The sequence below is a fragment of the Medicago truncatula genome, chromosome 8, assembly GCF_003473485.1.
Source record: "Medicago truncatula cultivar Jemalong A17 chromosome 8, MtrunA17r5.0-ANR, whole genome shotgun sequence".
NCBI classification, from domain to species: domain Eukaryota; kingdom Viridiplantae; phylum Streptophyta; class Magnoliopsida; order Fabales; family Fabaceae; genus Medicago; species Medicago truncatula.
In genome coordinates, this window is record NC_053049.1 from 17,846,198 (window position 1) to 17,870,240 (window position 24,043).

Genomic DNA, 24,043 nt, shown 5'->3' on the forward strand with positions numbered 1-24,043 from the left:
AGTCTCATGCTTTTGAACCTTAAACCCTCAAACTTCAACAAAAATCATCTCACACTTCTATCCCAATCTTTCGAAGAACCCACAAAATCCCTGTGGAAATCTCAGAACCCATTTTTCCTTCTTTGATTCTTCCTTGGAGAAATCCTTACTCTTTCGAAATTTCAGAGCTCAGATCTTTTTCACATCTTTTAGGTAATTTCTTTTTACCCAACGTAGATTATCCCTAAGCTATTTATAATCTATAGAGCTTATGAACATGACATAGTATGTTCTCATAAATTCTTCCACAGAGTCTCACAACTCTAGCATAAGCACTTCTAACACAAGTGCTTATGCCACTAGTTAAGCTCAAATATGCATATCCAAACAGGCCTTTAGTAGAGAACAGCAGTGACAAATTCTATAGCATTGCGTCTGAGTTTTATCCTTATAATTATTATGTTTAAATATATTACAGGTAGTGTCGCTGAAGATATATCATTTTATTAACTGAGAATACAGCAATTGTATTTTCAAATGGCACTGGTTGTAATCTGTGGTCAACCATGCAGTGGAAAATCCAAAGCTGCATTAGCTCTAGCTGAAGCTCTTAAAGAATCATCAGAATTGAAATATCAAGTGAGAATCATAGATGAAGCTTGTTTTCATCTCGATCGGAATCAAAGTTACGCGAATATGCCATCAGAGAAGAATTTAAGAGGGGTTCTTAGGTCAGAAGTTGATAGGTCTCTGTCAAAAGATACTGTTATTATCGTTGATTCTTTGAATAACATTAAGGGTTACCGATACGAGCTATGGTGTTTGGCTCGTGCTGCGGGGATTAGATATTGTGTTGTTTACTGTGATGTTGAGGATAATGATTGTAGAAAATGGAATCAAGAGCGAAGGGAGAAAGGCGAAGATAATTATGATGATGCAATATTTGAAGATTTGGTAAGGAGATTTGAGAAACCGGAGAGAAGAAACCGATGGGATTCACCTTTGTTTGAGTTGAAATCATCATCGTCGTCTTCTTTGTCTGCTTCTGCTTCTGTTGTAGATGATGCTGTCTCTTACATAACCAAAAAAGTGGACTCAAAAACCCGCAATGTGAAGATACTGCAACCAACTATTGCGACTCAAACTTCACGTTTTTCGGATGCGAATTCTCTCTATGAGCTGGATAAAGCAACACAGGAGGTTACTAATGCTATAGCAGAAGTGCAATCTCGTGATCTTGGTATGCTACCAGCTAATGGCATTTCTATAGGGAAAGACTTGCCTCCTATCAATCTTTCGAGATCAGTTGGGTTGCCAGAGCTTCGTAGGCTGCGACGTACGTTCATGAAATTGACAGGGCAAACAAGTTTGAGTGGGAGACCTCCTCCTTCTAATTCAGATAGTGCTAAAAGAATGTTTATTGATTACTTGAACAGGGAACTTGGAACTTCATGAAGAAAAGTTTCTTATAACTGATTTTATCTGTGTGCTTGATTAATTAAATACTGAGATATTTTATATTTACTTAGACCATTGTTGTTGAATAAGTTGCTTTTTCACCCTCTTAAGTTTTATTGTAATACTTACTATTTTATTGTCTTTCCCGAATCCAACCTGTGATGTAAAGATGATAATAACACTTAGTTCCTCTCACATCTGAACATGTCTTCACTTATTAACATCTTGTGGTTTGTCCTTGAGAAAGATGAGTTGATATGAATGATGATTAAGTTATATAGCATTATAGCTACTACTGTCCAATTTGATATGTATGATAATTTCATTTTCATCCTAGCTTGAACTTTAGCTTGTTCGTGACCGAATTCTGATTCCTAGACACGAGATAGGCCCGTTTGGATTGGCTTATTTTTGAGCTTATGCAAATAAAAAAGCTTTTATGCAAATAATAAGCTATTTTTTATAAGCTCAAACGGGCATATAACTTGGAGAAAACTTTAAGATAATTGTGTATTACACTAGCCCAATCAAACTACACCTAAGAGTAGTTAAAAATAATGGTGTTGATCACTAAACCATACAGAGATAATGAATCTTTTTTATTACATTAGCTTTACACAATATTTTTTTTTAGATTAAGATAGAAAGACTCCAAAGTAGTTTAGAAACTTGCACGGTCCTTTGTATGGAGAGACATGGCAACATGATCTTCAAACCTATGGAGGGAAGGGACGGTTGTCATCGAGGATTGCTAGAGGGTCACCCACTGTCTCACTTATTTTTCGCAGAGGATGTTTTGTTGTTTGCTCAGACAAAACGCTCTCGAGGTAGGGTGATCTCTAAGGTCCTTCATTAGTTTTATTGAATCTTGAGTGTGAGGAGAAGCCGATAGTTGATGAAGACATTGAAGTAAAGCGTATGAAGAGGCTTGAGCAGCTGAAGGCTAGACGTGCTTATCATGATATATCCGAGGATGGAAGTGGTTGGGTTCCACTTTCAAATAATGATACATCTCCACCCCGTAAACAGAGGGTTCAAAATGACACTCCTTCACCAGAACCTGAAGTGAATCCATCAACTTCTAATAGAACGGGTGCTGATTTATCCCCTTCGTGTCAGCAGTTGAAACGCTATGACACTTCATCACCTGAACGGGACTCACAACATTCTGGTGGAGGGAATTCTGATTTATCTCCTCCTCGTAAACACAGAGATCAGAGTGTTACAGCTGTAGCTTGTGAACCAAGGTCATCTAGATCAAAGTTTGAAGATAGTGATATGTCACCTCCTCGACGGAAACATGTTAGTAATTCGAGTCCAGATATTTCCCCTCCTCGCCGTCGTAGTCATCAAACATCTGGATCCAATGGGAGAAAAAAATATGAAACTTCTGATTTGGAAGATCTTTCTCCACCTAGACGTGGTCGTCATGATTCCCCCTCTCAAGATACTTTACATGGACAAGTGTCATCTGACCTTTCACCACCGAGGAGACGCCAGCATAGTGTGGCAAGGTCGAGTTTATCTGATGTTTCTCATCGTTCGGTGAAAGCTGTTTCGCATCAATCTTTGGACAGTGACCTCTCTCCACCAAGGAAGAATCCAAAGGAGTTATCCATTCCTGCATCTATAAATGAAAGGAAAATAGGTTTAATTTCTGGTAAGGATATGAGAGAAGAGATCGACAGAAAAAGGAAGGATGATTTGTTGAGGTAATTGTTCAATTATATGATTTTTTTCCAAGCACATATTCTTATGTCTTAGATGAATTCTCGTTAATATTCATGCTTAATGCCATAATGTTGTGATTCTGTTTTGTTTACTTGTTTAGTTCCGATGCATGCATGTTTTTTGTGGCAATGGTAGGATGGAATATTGAGTTAGTTTCTATCTGCTGTAGACAATTCAAAAAAGTCACACCACAAAGTTCAGCAACAAAGGCTGTTAACTGTTTGTTGATTATGGTTACGCTTAAATAAGAATTTTTCTGGTGTGAAATGTGAATGATTTGAGAGTAATCCTTGCTAAGTCTTGTGGGTTATCAGTTTATAAATACAATCTGCAGCATAAACAATTTAATTCCTTAGTTTTAGGGATTGCTAAATTGAAAACAATAAGCATGCAAAAGGTATAGAGTATAGACTAGTAGTTATGAGGGATATCAACTGGAGCAACATTTAGATTAGCTTGTTTAATTTTTGAAAGAGTTATTAATTATTGCTAGCAAAGAAAAGAGGCACAACTAAGGCAATCACATCTCCAAAATTTTAATTCATGTATAATGCTTGATTCCTCTTCTTGATAGTTGTTTATAATGATGAGTCAATTATTATCTATTTTAATATGTTATTTAGTTTCGTTTTAATTAGATTTAAGTTTATTTTATATTAATATTATTTCCTTTTTGAACTATTTTACTTTAATTGCATATTGTTATATTTCAGGAATGAATATTTGATGGATTGAGTGTTGGAGCAAAACAAAGGGGTTTGAAACTGATTTGGAGCAAAAATACGAAGATTCGGAGGCAAAAATATATCTCCCCCAAGTCAGAAGCTTGACACGGCCCGTGCTAAGGTTGGCACGGCCGTGCCACCTCCCAGACACACTTTTGCTGCTTTTGCTTAGATTCTAAGCTACTCTGTTTTAGTTTACCAAAAAGCTCTTTGCTTGTGGAGCACTTCAATGATGTAATTGCTTAGATTTTAAGTCGAAGGTAAACTATAAATAGAGTAGCTAGCCATCACAAATATTCATCTTTTCTTGGAATTCAATAAGTGACAATTGTCTTTCTAATAAAAGTTCTTTTCTTTTCCTTTACTTTCTTGTTATTTACTTTAATGCTTTCTCTCTTCTTCCCCATGTCTACGATGAACATGAGTGAGTAGACTTCTCTTTGTCTTGGAATTGTTGGATAAGTCTAAATGACATAATCCTAATCAAACAAAGCTTTAAACCTTAATCTTATGTAACTCTAATCTCTAATCTAAATTCACCGCTTTAACATGGATTAACCATTATCAAACTGTGGAAACGAAAGTGGAGGGTTTGATAATTGTTCGTCCATCATCTCAAATACCAATTCATAAAACGAAAGTGGAGTTTTGATATTCGAACAAGTGAATTTAGACAAGGGTTGCAAAGGCAGCGAAATAGTCTTTGCAATCCTTGAGACATATAGTTTCGATCTTCAAGGGAACTAATAGTAATCAAGTCAGCGAAATAGGCTTGGTTACTAGAGGAACCAAAATCTAATAGTCATCAAGTCAGCGAAATAGGCTTGGTGGCTAGAGGAACTAAAGAGAAACTGTCTTTAGAAGTTAGGTCTAACATAAGGTTATAAGTTTAATAGTTTTGTTTGTGAAGGACTTGTCATGAAGATGAACCAATGATCCCAAGGTTCTTTTATTATATTATCCTTCAACCGTTTGAAAACCCAAACTTTACATCTTGATTCTCCTATAATCATCAATTAAAGTTAATTAAATTAACCAACTCCCTGTCGGAACGATACTCTTATTTTACTACTTCGATAGAACCGTACACTTGCGGTTTTGTCCCATCACGTTTTTGGCGCCGCTGCCGGGGAGTTAACTAGTTTAATTAACCTTTTCTTTGTGATTAGAATATTTTCTTTTCCCTTTCTTCTTCTTCCTTTCTTTGTTTACCATTAACTTCTTGGGTTCTCAATTTCTTATGCGAAGAAGTAAAAATCTCGGAGAATTTATTCCTGAGATTGAAAGATATTTGCATAAGAAAAGGAGAGAGGCACAAAATAATATAGTCATGGCTGAACGTACTCTCAAAGAGTATGCAACTCCTTCAACGGAAGAGCCACAAGCTATTATTGTGTACCCAACGGTTGAGGGTAACAATTTCGAGATCAAGCTTGCACTACTCAATTTGGTGCAACAAAATCAGTTTTCTGGATCACCCACTGAGGATCCAAATCTCCATATTTCTTCCTTCCTAAGACTCAGTGGCACCATAAAAGAGAACTAAGAAGCCGTAAGACTTCATCTCTTTCCCTTTTCCTTAAGGGATAGAGCTAGCGCTTGGTTCCATTCCCTAGAAGTCGGTTCCATCACTTCATGGGATCAAATGAGGCAAGCATTCCTTGCCTGATTCTTTCCCCCCTCTAAAACCGCCAAGCTAAGAGATCAAATCACGCGGTTTAACCAAAAAGATGGGGAGTCTCTCTATGATGCGTGGGAGCGTTTCAAGGAAATGCTTAGACTTTGTCCCCATCATGGTTTAGAGAAGTGGCTCATAGTCCACACTTTTTATAGTGGCCTAACTTATACTACTAAGATGTCTGTTGATGCAGCTGCAGGTGGAGCTCTAATGAACAAGAACTATACGGAGGCTTATGCGTTGATTGAAGATATGGCTCAGAATCACTACCAATGGACCAACGAGAGAGCCATCACCGCTTCTACACCCTCCAAAAAGGAGGTAGGTATATACGAAGTCTCTGATTACGATCACCTTGCTGCTAAAGTTGATGCTTTAACCCAAAAATTTGAAAAACTTAATGTTAATGCTGTCATACCTTCTCCTACATCTCCTCCTTGCGAAATCTGTGGTATATTTGGTCATATTGGTGTTGATTGTCAGTTAGGTAGTGCTACTAATAGTATTGAGCAAATGAACTATGCTCAATATAACCAAGGAACGAGGCCAAATCAAAACTTTTACAAAAACCCTCAAGGTTCCTATGGACAAGTAGCACCACCTGGCTATACAAACAACCAGAGGGTGGCTCAGAAATCATGTTTGGAAATTTTGTTGGAAAATTGCATGATGAATCAAAATAAACAACTTAAAGAACTGAAAAACCAAACAGGATTTATGAACGACTCTCTCTCCAAACTCAATACCAAAGTAGATTCTATCGCCACACACACCAAAATGCTTGAAACCCAAATCTCCCAAGTGGCCACCTCGTCTCAAACACCGGGAGTCTTTCGCGATCAAACCGAAACAAACCCCAAAACTCATGTCAATGCTATTTCTTTTGGGGGTAGTAAGCTAGAAGAGACCGTTGCTAAAGCCAAAAGTATTAAGTGAGAGAGTGTTAAGCTTTTAGGTAAGAAAGATGTGATAGAAAGTGAGAAATCGCTTGAAAAGAACAAAGCTCCTTCCCCATTAAGGCTTACTAAGATTTGCATCCTTAAGAAGATTTGCTAACATCCTTAAGAAGATTTGCATTAAAATTCCCTTTGCGAAAGCTTTGTCTCGAATGCCTCTATATGCCAAGTTTTTAAAAGAATTTTTTTCAATAAATTCAATAAATTTGTTAACATCCTTAAGAAGATTTGCATTAAAATTCCCTTTGCGGAAGCTTTGTCTCGAATGCCTCTATATGCCAAGTTTTTAAAAGAATTTTTTCCAAAGAAAATGGCTATAGATCACAAAGAGACAATAACTTTGACTAGGGAAAGTAGTGCAATCATCAAGAAGCAACCCCCAAAGTTTAGAGACCCAAGTAGTTTTGCCATCCCTTGTGTCATAGGGAAAGAAACCATAGACAAAGCCTTGTGTGACTTAGGAGCTAGTGTTAGTTTGTTGTCTCTATCCCTCTTTAAAAAGATGGGAATAGGAGAGTTGAAACCTACCGAGATGACATTAAAGTTAGCCGATCGTTCTATTATCCCACTAGTGGGATATGTTGAGGAGATTCCCGTTAAGATAGAAGGGATATACATCCCGACTGATTTTGTGGTAGTTGACATAGAAGAGGACCATGATTGCCCTATGATTCTAGGAAGACATTTTCTCGCTACTGCGGGTGCTATCATTGATGTTAAGAATGGTAGGATTGTTTTTCAAGTAAGTGATAAGATGGTAGGATTTGAGTTGGAGAATGTTATGAAAGGTCCCGCTCTTTATTATTGCAACATGACTAAAGATCATGATGTGAAAGAACGCTTCTTAGCGTCATCTACACAATATGATCTCTTTGATCCTTTCTAAGGACACTTTCGAACGGTCAAGCTAATGACTATAAAGGAGCGCTTCGTGGGAGGCAACCCATGCATTTAACTGTTTTTTTTTTAAGTTGTTTTGTAGGTAATTGTCCGAGTATGATTCAAGAAATTGAAAAATTTTGAAGCCCCGGAGCCCAGAACCTTGGCACGGCCCGTGCTCACACTGGCACGACCTTGCCAGACCTTGCCATCCAAAAACCACCAAAACTCCAGGAAGTTGGCACGACCCGTGCTAAGGTTGGCACGGCTGTGCCCGACCCCAAGGTAAGAATATCCCAAATCTTTGCGTTCTTCTTCCCTCATTCTCAACCACAAACATCTCTCTACATTCAAACTTCTCTCTAAAACCTCCATAACAATAAACTTCAAACTTTCATATCTCCCTCAAAACTTCACCAATTCACACAATTTCTTCACCCAATCAACCACAAACACTATTCCAATCATAACCCTCCAATCAAAAACAACTTTCATCCATCCAAATCAAAATCAACCAAATTCGTAACCCCCATTAACCTAACCCAAAAACCACAAATTCATCACCAAATTCCACACCCCAACTCTTATAACTCACTTAAACCTTCACCCCATAACTAAACCAACCTTTTCCACCAAAACCATACCAAGTCAAACCAAGGTCAAGGATAATGGCTTCAAGGAGAAGTGGAGCAAGCTCTTCAGGGGGACCTCCTTCAAAGAAGAAAGCACAAGCAAAGAATCATGGCATAATCTTCAAGGATAACAAGCAAAAGGATAGGTATAAAATTCTTATCTCTAAACCTTTACACCCTTGTAGATACCCCAATTCTTATAGTTTAAGTGTGCTAGCACTACACCATTTATTGTCTCTAGCAACACTTTTTTAGGGGACGTGCAAAAATTGTCCCCTAAAAGTCTCTAAGGCAACGATTTATGACTGTAGTCAAAAATATTTTTGCAACCCCTGATAAACGTCCCCTAAAACACTTTTGGGGACGATTTTGAAACGTTACACTATTATTACTTTGGTGTCAACCATTAATTATCCCCCTAGATACTTTTGGGGACAATTTTAGAATATTACTTAAAAATTTCACCAACATCAATTTTTTGGTGGCAATCTTCCATCCAAGTTTGTTTTCCAAAAAATAAATTTTCCCTCCAATCTGGCCTGGTCAACACAGCTTTGACCGTGTTTCTAAATTTTATTTAAAAAAAATCTGAAAATTGGCATAGTTAGGAATTGAATACACGACCTATAGGACAGACAAGGCTTTAACCAACACACCACATGTTTTTTTATTGTAAAGTTTGCTTTTTCGCTATTATATATAATTACTTTTTCTTTATTATATATATGCAACCTTCCCAATTTCATTCACTTAACGTAAACCTAAATCCATTCTAAGTTCATTCACTCCACTCAAGTTCATGTCTAATTCATATCTAATTTCTACGAGAGGCATTTTAATTCATGGCATGTTTTATTTTGATTCGTGCAGCGTGAAAAGAAAAAAAGAGAGCCCACTCAATCATAAATGTTTTTTGAAACTCGAAAAGGAAGTAGAGGAAATCAATTGGATGAAGAAACTGAAAAAGTATTTGTATGTAAAAATTTACGGTTACGTTAAATTGTGTTTACTTAATATTTCTGGCAAACATTGTTTATAATATTAATTAATATTTTCTTGAATTTTTTTTTTGCTAGTCCCAACTTCAAGAAATGGTTGAAAAGAAAGGAAGTGATACTGAAGCTTTTAAAGCTGCTATGGGAAAGGAGCGTCCCGGCAGGTTACATTGTTATGGGAGCGCCGTAACTAAAACTTCCTTAAAGCGAATGGTTGAGATTAATGCTTTGAAACAGACACATAGTCAAGAGGTATCTACTTTAAGGCATGAATTTCAAGATCAGATTGATAGATTGCAAAATGCGTTTAAGACCGTCATACAACAATGCAATAGTCAATAGAACATTTGCTAGGATTATCTCATGGAGATGCTAATAGTTCCCCAAAGGATAGTAGAGCACAAATGCATTCCTCTACATCAATTCATACTCCATGTCCTGAAGAGGTAACCATATATAGAAATATTATTCATTATGTTACTGTAATTGAGTTAAACTAGTTATATTTTGCTTGTTAATATATGCAAAAAGTTGTTAGTAGTGACATCACTTGGAATGTAGGCAAGTGCCTGAAACTGTTTAGTTGCATGTGTAGGGTCTGAATTAAAGTTGTGCGAATTTATGATTATGTTGTTTTGCTGAATTGTTTAAGATGTGTGTGCAGGGTCGGATTCTGTTTGTGTTGTAGAATTTTATGCATATATTTTGTTTCTGCAATTTGTGGTGTTTGTGCAAACTTGTGATTTATTTTTCTACATTTTGTGTTTGTTTCTCTGTTGCATTTAGAGGTGTCAAAAATGGACCGGGCCTAAAAAACTAACCAAAAAATGCACTCAGGCTTTTTCGGCCCAAGCCGATTTGGGCCATACAAAAGTTGGGCCGGGCCGGCCCATTAGCCCATATTTCATTTTATTTTTGTTAAAAAACAACATATTTTTTAAAAAAATTATCAACTAATTTATAATTTATTAACAAAAAAATATTTAAATAAATAAACTTAACAAATATGGATGAATTTAGCTTACAATTTTAAAATTTTAAAGTTTATAAATTATTAATTTGATTTAATTGAAAGAATAATCTAGAGTTTAATTATTATACAATGTTAATGTAAAAATTATTTATATTTTTATGTTCATCCAATCATATTTTAGCAAAAAAATAATTGTGAGTAACTAATACATAAGAAAATACATAAAAAAAGTGAATAAATTTTAAAAATAAAACATAAACGGGGCTGGCCCATGGCCCACCCGGGCCGGGCCGGGCTCTAGAATTCATGGCCCAATCATAAACGGACCGGGCCGGGCGTGCCCATTTCTATAGTCGGGCCTCTCGGGCCTGAGCCGGCGGCCATTTGACACCTCTAGTTGCATTACATGGCATAAGTTGCAGAAACTTAAAAATGGGCTTAGTAATGATAGAATAAGGAAGGGAAATGTGTAAAACAAGTTTCCTATTTGCGTCTACGTTGACTGTGTTTTACTTGTTTTTTTGGTTTTTATTTGTGCGAGGTACAACACTTGTTGATGTCTTTGATTTTCCTTTGAACCAACAATATCTATGGTTTATGTATTTTGTTGTTCTTATGCAGCAAGGTATCAATGAAGATGTTGTACAAGATGACATAGATGAGGTATTTCAAGAGGAAGACGTAGATGATGAACTTCTTGAGGACAACATAGATGATGAATTTCAAGAGGATGATGTAGATGATGAATTTCAAGAGGATGATGAATTTCAAGAGGATGGCCTAGATGATGAAATTCAAGAGGATGCCATCGGTGATGAATTTGAAGTGGACGATTTAGATGATGAATTACAAGATAAACTTGAATGATCGAGTTGGATGGTGTTGTATTTTGGATTGTAGTTAAACCACATTTTGGATTGTAGTTAAACCACTAAACTTGTTCGAACTATAGTTTTGTTATTTTGCTAGGCTTATACTTCGAAGTATTAAACTTATCAAGTAATGTTTGACATTTTGATTACTATTATGTCTTGAATTAATGTTTGAACTATTTTATTATATTACATCTTTTGTGGTTGTATTGCTAAATTCGATCTTGTTTGAGTTATAATTGACAGTTTTAATATTGCCTTTATAAGCTATAGTTACATTTCTAAAATAATTGAAAAATTCTCAAATTTTACGAGGACACTCTAAAAATGTTGCCTGTAAGCTATGGGGACGTTTATATATTTTCTTAAAGATTCACATTTAAGGCAACGATTATTAATTGAAGCAACCTATGGGAACATTTAAAAACGTCCCCTCAGAATCCCCAAAAAATCGTCCCCTATTCCTATGGCTTAGGCAACACTTTGAAAAAGTGTGCCCAAAGATTATGAAAAAACGTCCCCATAGACTATAGGCGACGTCCGGAAAACGTCCCCTATACCTTTAGGCAACGATTTTCATAGTTCTGGCAATATTTTTCAATTATTGTTATAAAGGATAAATGGTGTAGTGTGGGTGAAATAAGCAAATGACTCTACTCCTTGTATTTCCCATTTTAATGCAGCAGATTTAGATCTCTAATGAAATGATTTTCTAGGAAAAAGAATTTGACTCTCTAAGGGAAAACTAAAATAAAAAAGATTAAAAAAAGATACTTTGCTTCAAAAAAAAAAAAAAAAAGATACTTTTATAGAAATTTACATGTATATGTATACAATGCTGATGTTTATTCACCCTATATACCTTTCAAAATCTCCTTATAAAAGAAGAAAAAAACTCAAACTAAAAGCACCTACACACTTCTAAAAATACTCAAAATCTTCATAAGAAGAATCATGCTGCATCTTACTATTTTTATCACTAACAATATCAACAATCTTCTTATTATCAGCAGCAGCCACAACAGTTTCCTTACTAACATACTGACTAAAATCGAACGTTTCAGGTATAATCGGAGGAGTAGAACTTCGAATCAAAGCCCAATTAACACCTTCGAAAAATGGATGTTGTTTAATCTCAGTAGCACCTCTTTTATAAGCAATTCTCTTATGAGGCTCTTTAACCAACAACCCTCTAATAAGATCCCTCGCTACCGGACTAGCGGAAGGATGGTCAGGAAACCTTAAAGGCTGCCCTACAACATTAAAAAGCGTTGCTCGGTTTCCATTACCTTTAAACGGTGTTGTTCCGTATAAAAGCTCGTATAAAAATATGCCAAAAGTCCACCAATCAACAGCACTACCGTGTCCTTCACCACGCACGATTTCTGGAGCAAGATACTCATGTGTTCCAACGAATGACATTGATCGGACATTAGTTGGTTCTGCCATTAATTCTGGAAGACGGCCACCTACCATGAGACCGAAATCTGATTTTGATTTTCGGTTTCTTTTGTATGGGAGGATTCTTGGGAAGAAGAAATTTGATGGTTGCATGCAGCCCTGTACTGCATGTTCGTCGTCCAGGATTGCAATGGATGTGGTGGTGGTGGTGGTTGTTATGTGTGCAGAGGAGGATTTGACGAGGGTGGGGCTAACGGAACAACGGAGGGATAAGTCGAAATCTGATAGCATTATGTGGCCATTGTCTCGGACTAGGACATTTTCTGGTTTTAAGTCTCTGTATACTATTCCTAACATGTGGAGGTATTCCATTGCTAATAGAATCTCTGAACAATAAAACCTGCATGACACAAAAATTTCATTAATTAGCATTTAGCATACTGACACGACACGACACAGACATGCCGACACAGCTAATAATTCAAAAAAATCACATAATTCAGTGTAATTACAAGTGTCGCTGCCGGACACGACACATGTCCGACACTAGGACACGCCTAATTGGAGGAGTGTCCGTGCTTCATAGGTGACTAACCTTGCAGCATTTTCAGTGAAATGCTTGTTGGGTTGCTTCATTCGGAGGTTATGCAAACTACCACAACTACAAAACTCCATGACCAAACAATAATACTTCTCATTTTCAAAATAGGAATACAAAGTTGGCAAGAAAGGGTGATCAAGAAGTCCAAGAATCTCCCTTTCAGTATGTGCTCTAAGAAGCTTATTTCTGCTAGCAAGTGAAGCCTTATCCATTAATTTCATAGCATAGAATGTTCCTGTCCCTTTAAGTTCAACAAGATACACACTTCCAATGTCACCGTAACCAACACGCTTCACAAGCCGAAAATGACCAAAGTTAAGATTTGAACTTGAACCTCTTGAAACCATGTTGATTGCATCCCATCTCACATCATCTCCTGTATGAGGCTTAAATATTGGTGCACTTGTGCTTTCTAGACTACCGCTACGTGAATTCGGTCCACTCCTTGAAATCATTCTTGGACTTGGTCTTGGAGTTGTGGAAAATTCAGAGAAATTTCTCATTAATGATTCTAATTTTTGTGGCCTTGGTGATGATGTTGGTTTCTTTGCATTGTTTTGATTTGTGAAACCATCTATTGCTTCTTGATTGTTCTCTTGTTTAGTATCATCATTTTCTGTATGATCATTTGCACAACTTTGATCTGTTTTGGGAGCTTCTTCAGATAAGCTGTTGTCACTCATCTGCATGCATTTAATAATGTGTTAAAATAGAAGTTTTTGAATTTTGATAATCACTTCCTAAAATCATAATAATATTTATTAGGACCAAATTATTTTCTTTACAAATTTAACTGATATAAAATGCTTACATCATTAGGTAAATCAGGCATTTTGATAGGCTTTGAGGCCAGCAATGGATTATAACACAATAGCACCTCTCAGGAGTAATTTCTGCAAGAGCATATCAAAATAAAGTTAATATAATAAATAGAAAATGTTACATTCAACGCATAGTCAAAAGAAAAAAAAATGGAAGGCTAATTTTAAGAGTATCGGAAGAGTTAGTAACATGACTCTTTCCATAAAAGAACTGGAGTTTAATTCTAGAGTTGTCCATTTGAAAGATAGTCTAACTCCGTATAAATTTAACGTTTGTTTTGCTGCTCTCTCAAAAATTAGTTTTATTGTAGGCTCGTGGAGATACATTGGAGCGTCTATTGAAGTCAAATACTCTAATGAAGATGGATTGGCTACAAAAAGGAAATTAACTTATTTCTCATTGTTGTTAAATTCAACCAAGTTTATGTAAGAAATATAATAAGTATCGCGATGTACTATGTCTCTAACATGAATCCATATAAAATTTATTTGTTTATTACCAACATTACATTGGTCCGAATGAATTTGACTTCCAATATGATTGCACTTTCAATCATCGTAAAGGTAGAGTTCACCGCAACTAAGGTCTAAGGTTTGAGCTCTCAGGATGGAAAAAAAATGTGGTTGGGGGGAGAGACTGTATTAAATGTGGTCGGTTAGATTCCCCGAAAAATAGATAGGTAAATACTTCGCACCAATAACATGGTTATCAAATGCTACCAAATAGTCTGCATCATAACTATAATTGTGACCGCATATATGCGACATTTGCCTACGATTTTTTACAATATATCAAATATTTTTAACCTATTTCTTTGTTTTTTTGAAGGGTTTTTAACCTATTTGATGAATGGCATGAAAAACTATTGTGGAGTATATAATGTACATTTTTGTGATGATAAGAAAAAGAGACAAGAGAACCCCTCAGAAAATAGATGTTATGGAAAGCATATCAAACCTGAAAGTTAAAAATATCCTCAAATTTAATGATAATCCTTCCTTTGCATGTAATCAATGAAGAGACATTTCTCATTGGTTTGAATTTTGCAACATTGAAAAAGTGAACAAAAATGAAAGAAAGGAAGAAAAGAATAGAGAGATATGAAAAAATGTTGATGGTCAGCACCAAACATCATAAACAGTTGAAGGAAGTAATTGATAGGAAAATGTGGATTAAAAGGGAGAAGATGATAACAAAACCAAAAATTAGAAAACACACATTTATATATGTATAAATAGAAAATTAAAATTATATGAAATTATCAATGTGTTTATGAGCAAACTATAGATACATCAAATGAAAGAAGGAAGAGAAAGGAAATGGTCATGAATACGGATGGATAGGCGTTTTTCTCTCTATAAAAAATAGTGGTTTTGTTTTTGCTAAATATTCACATCAAATTCACTTTACTCCATGATTTTAAACACTATTACATTTGAATTGCAATTTTGGTCCTTTTTTTTTTATGGTCAAATAATTTTGGTCCCTCTATATTCACTTTTTGTAAAGGTTCATTTGTTTTAAAATTTGATAGTTATTGCCCCACCATTAAATATCAGGTTTAAAATCGCTAATATATTGTTTTAAATGAAGTTTTTAAGGAAATTTTTTATAATTTTATGGATGTTAATTTTCTCCCACCATCGGATCATATTTTCATATGTCTTTTCAAACATATCACATCATCAATTTTATACCTCAAAAATATGAAAGAGAAAAACAAAATTGATAAATTTTAAAGATGAGAGATCAAATTACATCAAAAGATACACTAATTGTTACATTTAATGTTGACTCTTACGATATTTACATCTGGTGGCCTGTAAATTGTCAATTGTTCTTCAATTTGTTCAATTGTTCTTCAATTTGTTTTTAGCTTTTTGTTCCTTCCTAGATCTTTCTTCAGTGCTATAGGATCATGTTATATATATCACTCTAGTTATTTATTATTTTAATACCTTTCACAAAAGAGAGTATGAATCATGCCTCCTTTCCTCACCTTCCTGATACCATTTTGTTTCATTTATTGTTGTTGATAGTGTCATCTTCTTCATTTGATCATATCATGTTTAAACCCAATCCTCATTTATTTTTCTTCTTTTTTCTCAATATAGGGTTTGTTTGGTAATACATATAAATTAGCTATAACTTATAACTTAACAGCTGATAAACCAGAATGACAAAAAAAGTCTTATTTGGTAAACGTCGTTTCATCACGAGCTTATATTTAATTTCACGAGCTTATAGCTTATTTTCCATATGCTATTTCAAATGGCATTTGACCTTATAACTTATAATTTTTTATTTTACTTCTACCCTTACCATTTTAACTAAAACTCATGTTTACCCTTTATAATTAATTAATTTATTATAGAAATAGCTGTTTAACTAGCTAATAAATGTCCTTTATGTAATTTTGCATTTTTTTTTTAAAGAATGTAATTTTGATTTATTATCTAGTTAAACTGCTATTTTATTTTTTTTTAAGAAAAACTGCTATTTTTATAAAGAGTGATGGTATTTGAACAATTATTTTAGTACAATTTTTGGGACAACCTTATTCTCTTTTTTTATTTGTCAAAAACTATAGAATAAGAAAAAAATAAGAGAAAGAATAAGAACATAATGTTAGTATGAGAGATAAATTTGTACAAAAGTTGTACCAAAATTGTTGTACAAATATCATTTATCTTTTATAAAACACCTTAATTAGTTTATAAATTATCAATCATCACTTATAAACAATCAGCTATAAACTATCAGCCATCAACTATCGACTATTTTATCAACTATCCGCTATTTTTACCAAACAAAATCATATATTCTTCTTCCATATTCAATTTTCACTGCGAGCTTCAGCTTCAATTGTTGGTTTTTGGTTACATTTTTTGTTACCTTTCATCTGCATTTTCTACGATTACTAGTACGAGATGGGTGACTATTCATCCAGTTTGGTATAATCGATTTTTTTCCATTCATTACAAGGCAAAAATTAAAAAATCACTTAGCCAAAATCACGGAACTATTCGTATGTTGTTGAATAGAAATAAGGAATGCTGATCTTGGATAATTTTGTTATCATCTAATTGTTTTCAAATAAGACCATTCAACAATGTTAAATATCACAATGGGATAAAAAAAATTCCTAAAATTCCAATTAATAATAATAATTCATTAGGTCCTTTAGGAATAGCCCGTCAAGTTGAAAATTTTTATTCACTTTACCATTTAATAACTCATAATCAAATATCAATAATGAAAATTTTCCAACTTGATAAAATAACGGAAATTTTTCAAGTAATTAAATATTATTTAATGGACGAAAATGATAAATTTTTTAAACCAGATCTAGACAGTAATATCGTTTTGAATCCATTCCATTTGAATTGGTATTTTCTCCATCATTATTATTGTGAAAAAACGTTTACAATAATTAGTCTTAGACAATTTATTTGTGAAAATATTTTTTCTATTTTCTTGCTAAAGGAAATGTCTATGATTTTAGTGTTTTACTATTGTATTTTTCTAAGCATCGTACGAATTAGGTACAAACAAGGTTATTGTTCATGCAATGGATAATAATTCTTAAAAATGCATGTACTCAAAGTCTAAATTGGATTCAGAGCTCAACCGGTTTGCACAAATATTACCCCGGGTGCAGAATAGTGGACAATATTCAAGTTTGTGATCAAAATTGCACATACTCAATTTGTGGAGAAATCCAGATCAATTATCAAAGTAGTGCACCCTATAATTTGGCTCTTGTATCATGAGTAAATCAAAGGTAGTATTGTAACCACCCATAATTAGTTATGTTGTATATATAATATAAACAATAGATATTACTTACTTTGTTATCTAAAATGAGTTGCTCATTGTTCCGGTAAATTTAGCTCAGTTGGTAGGGACATTGCATAATTTATGCAGGGGTCGGAGTTCGAACATCGTACACTCCATTTCTTCACATTTAATTATGTGAGTTCTAACCACTAGGCAACTAGACCAAAAAAAATAAAAATAGTTGCTCACTTTATGGGTTTACAAATCTTCTAAACATTTTAATTTATCGTCTCAAATATCAATTATAAGTATTTTTTTTTTAGACATTTCAATTTATGGGTTTATTGATGTTGTTGTTGTGTTCATGGATTGTTTGATTTCCGATGAAGATGATAAAAAATATAGTAGGAGAGAAATGTATTCAGTTTCTTATAAGAAGTCTTACGAGTCAGTTGTCAATGAAGAGGCCAAGAAAAATATTGTAAGTGCAATTATATGTAATATATAGTCATGTATATATCCTATAAATACTCAATCGACCATTGATTTTTTTATATAGTCATGTATATATGTAACACACCTGTGAGTGCTATGGTGCAGTTGAAGTTTCTTAACTTGCTTTCAATTAGGCATAACTTTTTATTCTAGATTCAAATATTGCCGAAGCTATAGCTATGAAGAAGGGATTGAAATTCACAAAGATATCCTCTTCTTGAATTTAATATAGGAGTGAGTCTAATTCTTCCAATGTGATTATGGCCCTCAACGATCAAAATCCTTCAATATACATGAGTGTTATTGTTGATAATTTTAATACTCTTATGCCTTGTTTGAATAATTTATAATTCTTGCATGTTGGGATAATTTGCTCTTGCTAGTTTTGACCGTGTGGATTGAAGAGTCACCCTACCGTAGTGAAGGTTGTTTTCCATGTAAAAAAGGTATTTAATTCTTGATATAGACGAATCCTCATTCAGTGTATTTGTGGAAGAGTAGGGCTAACAATACTCACCTTTTAACATTTTTTTAAACATTTACTTTTTTATTGATTTAAATCAAGATAGGTCTCACACTTTGGAAATGGTTCCACTTAAAGTTGTGAGACATATATTAATTTCATTCAATAAAAGAATGAACGTTAGAGAGAATGTTTAAAAGAGAGTGTCATTAATATTCCTCTTTGCAGAATGAATGCACTCTGCAATCGGTCAATCCTCAACCGTCCAATCAAGATCGAACAATCCTAATTAAATGTATACTTTTTAATTTTCTTTTTGATAATTATACCGAATGTGAGTACTAAACTGTTTGATCTTAATCAGACGGATAAAAATCACTGACCACATCAGCGATCGCACAAAAACCCAATTCATTTGATATAAACTTGATTGTATTCATTATACAACTAAAAACCGAAGACGATGTTACGTCCAAACTACGGTGATTTCTTATTCTTTATCAATTTTAGGTATTATAGACAACCTTACTTTTATTGTGCATTTGATCATTTTAAATAGGGTCATGCTAACATGTATATTAAGAGAACATGTTAAAGATTCCATTAATAAAAAATACTTATCGAGAAAATATAAACTTCAAGTTTTGATGAAATAAATTGACATATATTTCAATACATAATTTCTAAATCCACTATAATAACTTATTATATGGGCAACCTCTTGAACAATTCCAAGTATCTCCTTTCATGTGGAAGTGATGATAACCACGAGTTTCATAAAAAGTCTTTAATCTTTGAAGCAACTAAGAAGATAAAGAAAGTAATAAAGAGAGGATGAACGTTCCAATCAAGAAGAAAGAGTAGCACATGGTAGAACTAACTAGAAGATACTTATCTTGTTATCATTTCCAAAAAATGTATGTATGCTTTAGTAATTAATATATGAATGTTATTTTGACATCAAAAACAAAAATCATAGTAGGTAGGACACACTTTCATTCGGTTGCTTTGTGTATGGAATTGTTTCTCTAACTTTTAGGTTTAGGTGAATGTTGTCCCACAACATGTATTGGAGTGGGGATCTTTTTAGTGGCTTCCAATACACATGTCACACAGGCTGTTAAAGGGAATCATACAATGTCATAATGCAAAGTTTTATAAGTCACATGCTCATGGATTAAAAGCAAACTGACACTACACATGGTGGCTGGCCCCTAACATTTCCATCACTTAAGTGCTTATTTGGATGCCCTTTTGGGTCAAGAAAAAAGGAACATTTCTAAGTCTTAAAATTGATTTTAATTATTGTGGATTTTGGGAAAAATTACTTTCTTACTCTTTTAACTTAATTTTAGATAAGTGTTTGCTTCTTTATGTTTTATCCATTGCAATTTTGTCATTTTCATTTATTTGCATATAGATTTTCAAGTTTTGAATCCATATTTTTCTTTTCGTATGACCTCTCAATCTCTCAATAAATGTATAATTAATCTTTCATCTATGTTTGTATATTTTTTTTTTTTGAGGGAATTTATGTTTGTATATAAATATTAAATTTAAAACTTGAAAATTCATATGCAAATAGATCAAAAGGATAAAAGTGCAATAAAAAAAATAGAAAAGATTAAATTCTTACCTGAAATTATGTTAAGAGACTAAAAACATAATTTTTCATTAATTTTGTCTCTGAACTTGATTTTAACTTTAACTAGTATTTGTAGCTTTTGCATTTAAATATAATTTTTACACTTAAATTTATTGTTCAAGTATCCAAACATAAACAATTTCACCTTAAACTCAACTTTAACTACAACCAATTTTACAAAAAAATTCAATCAAAAATTAATTTTGGCATAAAACCAAAACACACACTTACTACATCAATCCTAAACATTTTTCTTCTTTCCAATTATCAAATTTTTTTCTCTCAACTAGTACTGCAAACCACACTCAAACTGTCAATAAACTCCTCACATCTCATAACTAAGAAAACCAATGTTTTTTTGTTCCTATCTAATATTATACACAACACACTAATTAAAGGTAAACTATAGTTAATTAGCACATTAAAACTATGCTCATCAGCATGACAATAATGTGCATTTCAAGTGGCTGTGGCAAGTGATTAAGTGGTCATTGGTGAGACCAGCTGCTTGCATAAACGAATGTACCACTGTGGGGCCTACAAACCTAAAACCTCTTCTGATCATGTCTTTGCTTATGCTCTCTGATTTTGATGTCTTCACTGGAATCTTATGGCCAAACTTGTATTGTGTGGAAATAGGTTTATGATTCACAAAACCCCATATGTATTTGTCAAATGAACCAAAGTCCTTGTTAACCTGTAAATAAATATAATCAAATAATGTAAAACAAAGAAACAAATAAATATCAAAACTATAAAATGATTATGTAGGGTTTCAGGGATCCCACTTGTGTAACACTGTGGCTGTGGCAGGAATGTCACGTGACATTGCCCAACCATAATGTGATATATTTTGTTTTGTTTCTTTTTGCTCTTTCTCAAAACTTTTTTGTTTTATTTTAAAATGAGAAAGTCACGTGTGACAATGTCACATGACATTTCTGTCACAATGTTGCATAAGTGGTATTGAGATTTTAGGTAGTTTGAAATTTAAAAATAGAGATCAAACAAAACATATGGGTCAGGAATTAAAATCTCCATCCTGTCGAGACTTGTATATGTATGCAAAGTGCAAACTTTCTTTGTTATAGTTGAAGTAAGGAAAAGTAAAATTAAAATGTAGTTTTTTGTGAAAGACATTGGTTTACTTTTCAATATTGATACTTTAGTGTAAAATTTTCACTAAAAACAGGTAATTTAGTGTTCTGGAATATAGTTCAAAATTTCGGTCTGCAACTACATTTACATAAATTTTGTTTCAATGTTAATGTTCGCGGTGTAACTGCAACCGCAACTTAGAACACAGGTTTTGACGTTTTTTACCTCTAAAATTCGATTAGCATTATCAACAACTCCTCGAACTCTGCTTATATCAATCCCATATTCCAAACTAATAGACAACATTTGTTTATCAGTTAAGTTGGCCAATGTTGCTGCATGAAATTCTGAAAATGCAGTCCTGTAAAATAATTTAAATTTCATTAGTCCCCTCATTCTGAAAAAAAGTACATATCTGTATGCATATACAATCATGCATTTAGATATGATTGTTAATCACAAACAAGACACCAAATATAATATCTACATTGTGTCACCGACACAAAAACACTGATTATAATTTAAGAAAATAGAAGTATTGGTAAATAAACACAAGTGTCAATACCATGTTAGTGCTAGTGTCATAAATTTTGGACACGTCTTCGATATAAAGTGTCAGTGCTACATAAATTATTAAAATAGAATCCAACCTGAAATCTTGACGTTTCTTCAAGATTGAGGTCCAATCAGATCCAACTTGAGCACCACTTAAAACTAGAAGTTCAAACAACATCCTGCATGTGCAAAAGCTTTTTTTTGTCAATCATCATTATCATTTGTTCTTTATATATTTTTTGTTTAATCTTCATTGTGTTTTTGTGTGATGAGAAAGAGAAGTGGGTACTTACTTGTCATCATGAACTGGAACTCCCCATTCCTCATCATGATAAGCAATATAGATGGGATCTATTTAATAAAAAGAGACACATTGGTATTAGTACATTCTGATTTTCAAATAAAACACACTTCCCCTATAAAAAAAAATAAAACACACACTACAATGTATAAAAATAAAAAAGTGGGCACTGCTACCCCATTATCATAACTAATGATGTTTAAGATTTGTATATAGATTCATTAATATTTAATTGATAAAAAATTATTGTCATAGGAGATAAAGTACTCTCCTCATTAATAAACTATTATAGGAGTTTGGTAAAAAACAATGATCATCAAACAGTCAATAAATCAATTTATTTTTTTAAATCCCTATTTCTGTAATTATAAAATTAAATAAGAATACAGCTAAAGAAAAAAATACAGCTAAAAAATAAATAAGAATACATTTCTAAAGAAAAAAATATAGCTAACAAAACATAAATAATCCCACAGATTTCTGCATCAATCAACATTAATATTATATTAATCTGAGTGGAACCGAATTCAAACTTGTTAAGTAAGGTCTCAAATTCGAGTCTAGTAAATAAAAAAATCTTGAAAAATGAAGACTCTGGTCAATTAGGTTTGAGAAAAATCAATAGATACTCCTCATCAATAATAGTTAAAAAACAATTTAACCATTTAAAAGAACTAAAGTATTAGTACTTTTTTCTATTTGAAAACAAAGTAGTTATGAAAGGGATGAGTATGAATTTATATTACTCTCTGAATTACCTGAATTAGGTGTAATAAAGCTACATCTTTTCTCCTCCTCCTCACTTGTTTTTGAAATAAGATTGTTTGAAGAATCAAGAGGAATAGAAACACTTTCAAATTTTGCAGACTTTGATCTTCCATAATGAGCAATCTTCATTTTCCTCTGAGCATTCTGCAATGCCATCTGTTCTCTCCTCAAGCCAGCAATACTCCCTGGTGAATCAGTGATCAAATTTGAAGAGTAACTCAATGATGCCTCAGTAGAACCTTCTTTAAAGCTCTTTGACTTTTTTATAGTTGAAATCTTTGTTGAGTTTCTTGGTATTACAATCTTTTCAGAACTTGTGTTCAAGAGATAAGTTTCATTGACTCTCTTTGTTGCTGGTGGTCTTGGTGACTTTAGCTTTGGAGAAAGTGGTGGTGTTGATGAAGTTTTGGTTGGAAGTGGTGGTGATGATGGTAGTGAAAGTGATTTTGGTGGTAATTTCTTGATTGAATTTCTTCTTTCAAGATTTGGCACTCTGTTACAAGTTGGTTGAAGAACAGGTCTTCCATTGATTTTGGCAACAGGTGATGTAGCTGTGGCTGTGGTTTTGCTTTCTATGCCTACTTTGGCCTTGGAGCTGCACATTTTGATGTTTGAAAATAGTGTTTTTTTGGAGAGTTTTGAGAAGGAAAAGAGTGATAATGGAATAATGAATGATATGAAAAGAGAAGGTAAGAGATGAAGGATGTGATGATGAGGGGTTGGAAAGGAGGGAAGTGGGGTTTTATAAACTGTGTGGATGGATAGTGGGGACAGGACAGGTAAAGGAGAACTTGTAACATGGGGAGGTTGGAACCTCTTCTTAGGGTAGCACTTTTTTGTTATTCATAAATATAAATTAAATAAGAGGAGAGACGATTCAGGATTCAACTATCTGCTTTTAAATTTGAGTTGGTCTAACTCAACTCGTATAAAATTAACTTGAAAGATGATGATTGATTTCATTTTGTAGATCATATCATATTTAATATGAAATTTTTAACAATTTTCGTCAATTGCGGTTGGGCGAAGGATATCATTTAGTATGAAACTATTTTAACGGGGTGAACATGACAAAGGTTTCTTTTATTATTATTATTAGAGAGTGTGTTGCTAACACCTTTTTAATTATTATTTATGTGATGGAAATTCTTAGAAAAGATATTTCTATGTTAAATAAAGTGTTGTTAGCAATTTTTCCTATTATTGTTATTCCTATACTAATATACATAGATAGAT

General features: G+C 33.5%; 5 protein-coding genes and 1 non-coding gene across 6 annotated transcripts; 3 read left to right on the plus strand and 3 right to left on the minus strand.

Moving 5' to 3' along the window:
• LOC25502434 (protein KTI12 homolog) lies at window positions 1-1,720 on the plus strand. The gene is made up of 2 exons (XM_024771882.2): window positions 1-192; window positions 458-1,720. Exon 2 carries the CDS (start codon window positions 517-519, stop codon window positions 1,432-1,434), a length of 918 nt encoding a protein of 305 aa, XP_024627650.1. The 5' UTR covers window positions 1-192; window positions 458-516; the 3' UTR covers window positions 1,435-1,720.
• Window positions 1,721-2,355: 635 nt separating this feature from the next.
• Window positions 2,356-3,153, plus strand: LOC25502435 (BUD13 homolog). Its single transcript, XM_013589842.3, has one exon. The coding sequence runs from the start codon at window positions 2,356-2,358 to the stop codon at window positions 3,151-3,153; it is 798 nt and encodes a 265-aa protein (XP_013445296.3).
• A 2,433-nt stretch (window positions 3,154-5,586) lies between these two features.
• Window positions 5,587-5,693, minus strand: LOC112417667 (small nucleolar RNA R71). Its single transcript, XR_003008260.1, has one exon. It is a non-coding gene; the product is annotated as a small nucleolar RNA R71 (small nucleolar RNA).
• Window positions 5,694-9,174: 3,481 nt separating this feature from the next.
• Window positions 9,175-10,873, plus strand: LOC120577476 (phosphopantothenoylcysteine decarboxylase subunit VHS3-like). The gene is made up of 3 exons (XM_039829025.1): window positions 9,175-9,285; window positions 9,369-9,479; window positions 10,628-10,873. The coding sequence occupies exons 1-3, from the start codon at window positions 9,175-9,177 to the stop codon at window positions 10,871-10,873; spliced, it is 468 nt and encodes a 155-aa protein (XP_039684959.1).
• A 926-nt stretch (window positions 10,874-11,799) lies between these two features.
• On the minus strand, window positions 11,800-13,712 carry LOC25502436 (serine/threonine-protein kinase RHS3). Its single transcript, XM_013589843.1, has 3 exons — window positions 13,692-13,712; window positions 12,875-13,563; window positions 11,800-12,679 (listed from the first exon to the last, which is right to left on the minus strand). The coding sequence occupies exons 1-3, from the start codon at window positions 13,710-13,712 to the stop codon at window positions 11,800-11,802; spliced, it is 1,590 nt and encodes a 529-aa protein (XP_013445297.1).
• A 6,499-nt stretch (window positions 13,713-20,211) lies between these two features.
• Window positions 20,212-23,539, minus strand: LOC25502437 (probable GMP synthase [glutamine-hydrolyzing]). The gene is made up of 5 exons (XM_013589844.3): window positions 22,798-23,539; window positions 22,032-22,089; window positions 21,834-21,917; window positions 21,409-21,544; window positions 20,212-20,782 (listed from the first exon to the last, which is right to left on the minus strand). Exons 1-5 carry the CDS (start codon window positions 23,408-23,410, stop codon window positions 20,522-20,524), a joined length of 1,152 nt encoding a protein of 383 aa, XP_013445298.1. The 5' UTR covers window positions 23,411-23,539; the 3' UTR covers window positions 20,212-20,521.
• Window positions 23,540-24,043: the final 504 nt, after the last annotated feature.

Bases quoted from the DNA above. Each gene is read 5' to 3' on its own strand.
- LOC25502434 (XM_024771882.2), top strand. From the start codon at position 517: ATGGCACTGGTTGTAATCTGTGGTCAACCATGCAGTGGAAAATCCAAA.
- LOC25502435 (XM_013589842.3), top strand. From the start codon at position 2,356: ATGAAGAGGCTTGAGCAGCTGAAGGCTAGACGTGCTTATCATGATATA.
- LOC120577476 (XM_039829025.1), top strand. From the start codon at position 9,175: ATGGGAAAGGAGCGTCCCGGCAGGTTACATTGTTATGGGAGCGCCGTA. The intron at 9,286-9,368 runs GTATCTACTTTA...ACAATGCAATAG, and splicing joins AACAGACACATAGTCAAGAG to TCAATAGAACATTTGCTAGG. The intron at 9,480-10,627 runs GTAACCATATAT...GTTCTTATGCAG, and splicing joins ATACTCCATGTCCTGAAGAG to CAAGGTATCAATGAAGATGT.
- LOC25502436 (XM_013589843.1), bottom strand. From the start codon at position 13,712: ATGCCTGATTTACCTAATGAT. The intron at 13,564-13,691 runs GTAAGCATTTTA...AAATGCATGCAG, and splicing joins TGCCTGATTTACCTAATGAT to ATGAGTGACAACAGCTTATC. The intron at 12,680-12,874 runs GTTAGTCACCTA...TGTGTCATGCAG, and splicing joins TTCACTGAAAATGCTGCAAG to GTTTTATTGTTCAGAGATTC.
- LOC25502437 (XM_013589844.3), bottom strand. From the start codon at position 23,410: ATGTGCAGCTCCAAGGCCAAAGTAGGCATAGAAAGCAAAACCACAGCC. The intron at 21,918-22,031 runs GTAAGTACCCAC...TTGCACATGCAG, and splicing joins GTTCCAGTTCATGATGACAA to GATGTTGTTTGAACTTCTAG. The intron at 20,783-21,408 runs GTAAAAAACGTC...ATTTATTTACAG, and splicing joins ATGCTAATCGAATTTTAGAG to GTTAACAAGGACTTTGGTTC.